At 42.8% G+C, this 1,954-nt stretch overlaps 1 protein-coding gene across 1 annotated transcript in view; it reads right to left on the bottom strand.

Moving 5' to 3' along the window:
• Positions 1-1,612, bottom strand: part of LAMB4 (laminin, beta 4) — a gene marked incomplete at its 5' end in the record, with an annotated part of 26,987 nt that extends 25,375 nt beyond the window's left edge. The window contains 2 exons of the mRNA XM_009076697.1: positions 402-552; positions 1,533-1,612. Of these exons, the coding sequence (XP_009074945.1) occupies positions 402-552; positions 1,533-1,612 (231 nt within the window). The remainder of the gene's footprint in view (positions 1-401; positions 553-1,532) is intronic.
• Between the last annotated feature and the right edge of the window lie 342 nt (positions 1,613-1,954).

Below are 1,954 nucleotides of genomic sequence, written 5' to 3'. Positions count from 1 at the left end.
CCAGTGGAGCAGAGAGTAATTTGATTCTTCCGTTGTTGGAGATTCCCAGAAATGTAACAGTTCACGATAGCTGTTGGCAACCCAAATAATTTCCTCCAATTTAAATAATTAAATTAATTTCTCTAATTCATGCTGGACCAGCCTGTACTTGAGAAGCAGCAAGGACAGCTTTGCAGGTCACACCACCTGTAGTGACCGTCCCTTTTTAACAGCCACAGTTATGGAATAGTCATGTCCATGAAAAACAATGATGAACTGAGGATGATCAAGGGAGTTGCTTTGAATTTGCCTCCTAAAGAGCTGCTCCAGCTGCTCCCCAAGCAAGGGCTCCTCCTCAGCCTCTGCAGCCACCACTGCATGGATCCCCTCTCAGTACGACACCGAAAAAGCCAACTACATACCAAGGGTGCAGAGCCAGAAAGGGGCTTTGCATGCTCAGCTTCATAGATATAATAATCCAGGGGCAAGAAGAAGTAGCCTGGAGCTGGCTGGTTGCACTGGCGGCTCACGACGTTGGGCAGACACTTGCACTGACCATCCTTTGGTGAGCACCTAGGGTAAGAGTTGGCAAAGGGAGGACACCAGAGTGTGGCACAGCTGGGTCCTCACAGCACGAGGGCAGCTCAGATCCACCTGTTTCAGCTTTGTTTCGTTTCCTTCCCTATTAACTTCTTCCTGCCACTCTCTGCCTCTGTTTCCTATCCTGGACTTATTCAATGCTCCTTTTCCATTGCTTAGGAGACATGACATGCTTTGCCTTTCTCTGTCTGTTCCATACCAGAAGCACTGACCCTTTTGCTTCCTGAGCATCTCTGACTATCTATTCCTGCATCCATTTCTGTTATCTCTTTCTATATCTATCACTATTCCGTGATTCCTAATCATATAACACCCACAATTCTGGAGGCAGGATATGAGACCAGAAGGATCTTTGATTTGATGTGATATGGCAGTTTTCATATACTTACACTCATATTTAACACATCAGGTGATATACCTGCTCACAAGGAGCTGTTCTACAGCATCAGACTATGTGCTCCTATGTCTAAAGTCTAACAGCACTAGTGAAGAACTCTGCCCAACAGGCTTCTGGAGGAGCCCAACTGAAACCAAGCTTGCTTCTAAAATAGCACATTCTGAATAGGAGCCAGAAAAAAATCGGATATTTCTAGCATTTAAAGTTCCTAATTAATTCCTAGCATAGGAAGCTAAGTCAAAAATGTCACCTCTAACTTCTAATTTCTATTAATATTAAGACCTCTGGTTCTCTCAAACCATGAGTTTATACTTTATATTAAACACATCTGGGCTTAAGCCGATTCAAAGTTGCTTCAAAGGAATTAGGTAAATCCCCTTATCACAAGTAAATTTCCAAGATCCCAACAGGATTTTACACTGTTTGTATATGATGAAATTACATCTACAGTCTATTTTCCCATCTGTACTGAGACTGTATTAACCTAATCAGGAAATCTAGCCTAAGAGCTTATAAAAATTAAAACCAAGAAAGAACTTGAAGAACTTTAACTTACAAGTTATTCTGGGATCCACCAATATCACAGTCACATGGAGAACAGCCGTACAAGCTGTTGCCAAGACCCCAGTATCCTACCTGGGACAAAAATAAAGATTTTTTTAATGACAAATATTTATGTAAAGCAAAACAGAACACATTCTGCTGGATGAACCACGCTCTGGAGCACTGCTGTACTACTGCCTGTGCTTGGCCATGGGAGATTGCTTCTCCTACCAGATAGCATGGGTGCTCAGCCACTGCAAGAGCCAGATCTTTACCCATCTGTGCAAGCAAATTGCTCTGCAAACAGTAAAGATGACCTGAGGAAATGATTTTGCATTTCCTTTCCTTCCTGGGAGTGCTCCTCCCACTGCAATTCAATTGCACAAATGTTGGCGAGCAGTAAAAAAGAACCAGATGTGTCAATGCAAAATGGGA

Source organism: Acanthisitta chloris, unplaced genomic scaffold (assembly GCF_000695815.1).
Source record: "Acanthisitta chloris isolate BGI_N310 unplaced genomic scaffold, ASM69581v1 scaffold13480, whole genome shotgun sequence".
Lineage (NCBI taxonomy): Eukaryota > Metazoa > Chordata > Aves > Passeriformes > Acanthisittidae > Acanthisitta > Acanthisitta chloris.
Note: the sequence above shows the minus strand (reverse complement) of the source record. Positions and strands in the feature narration are given on the sequence as shown.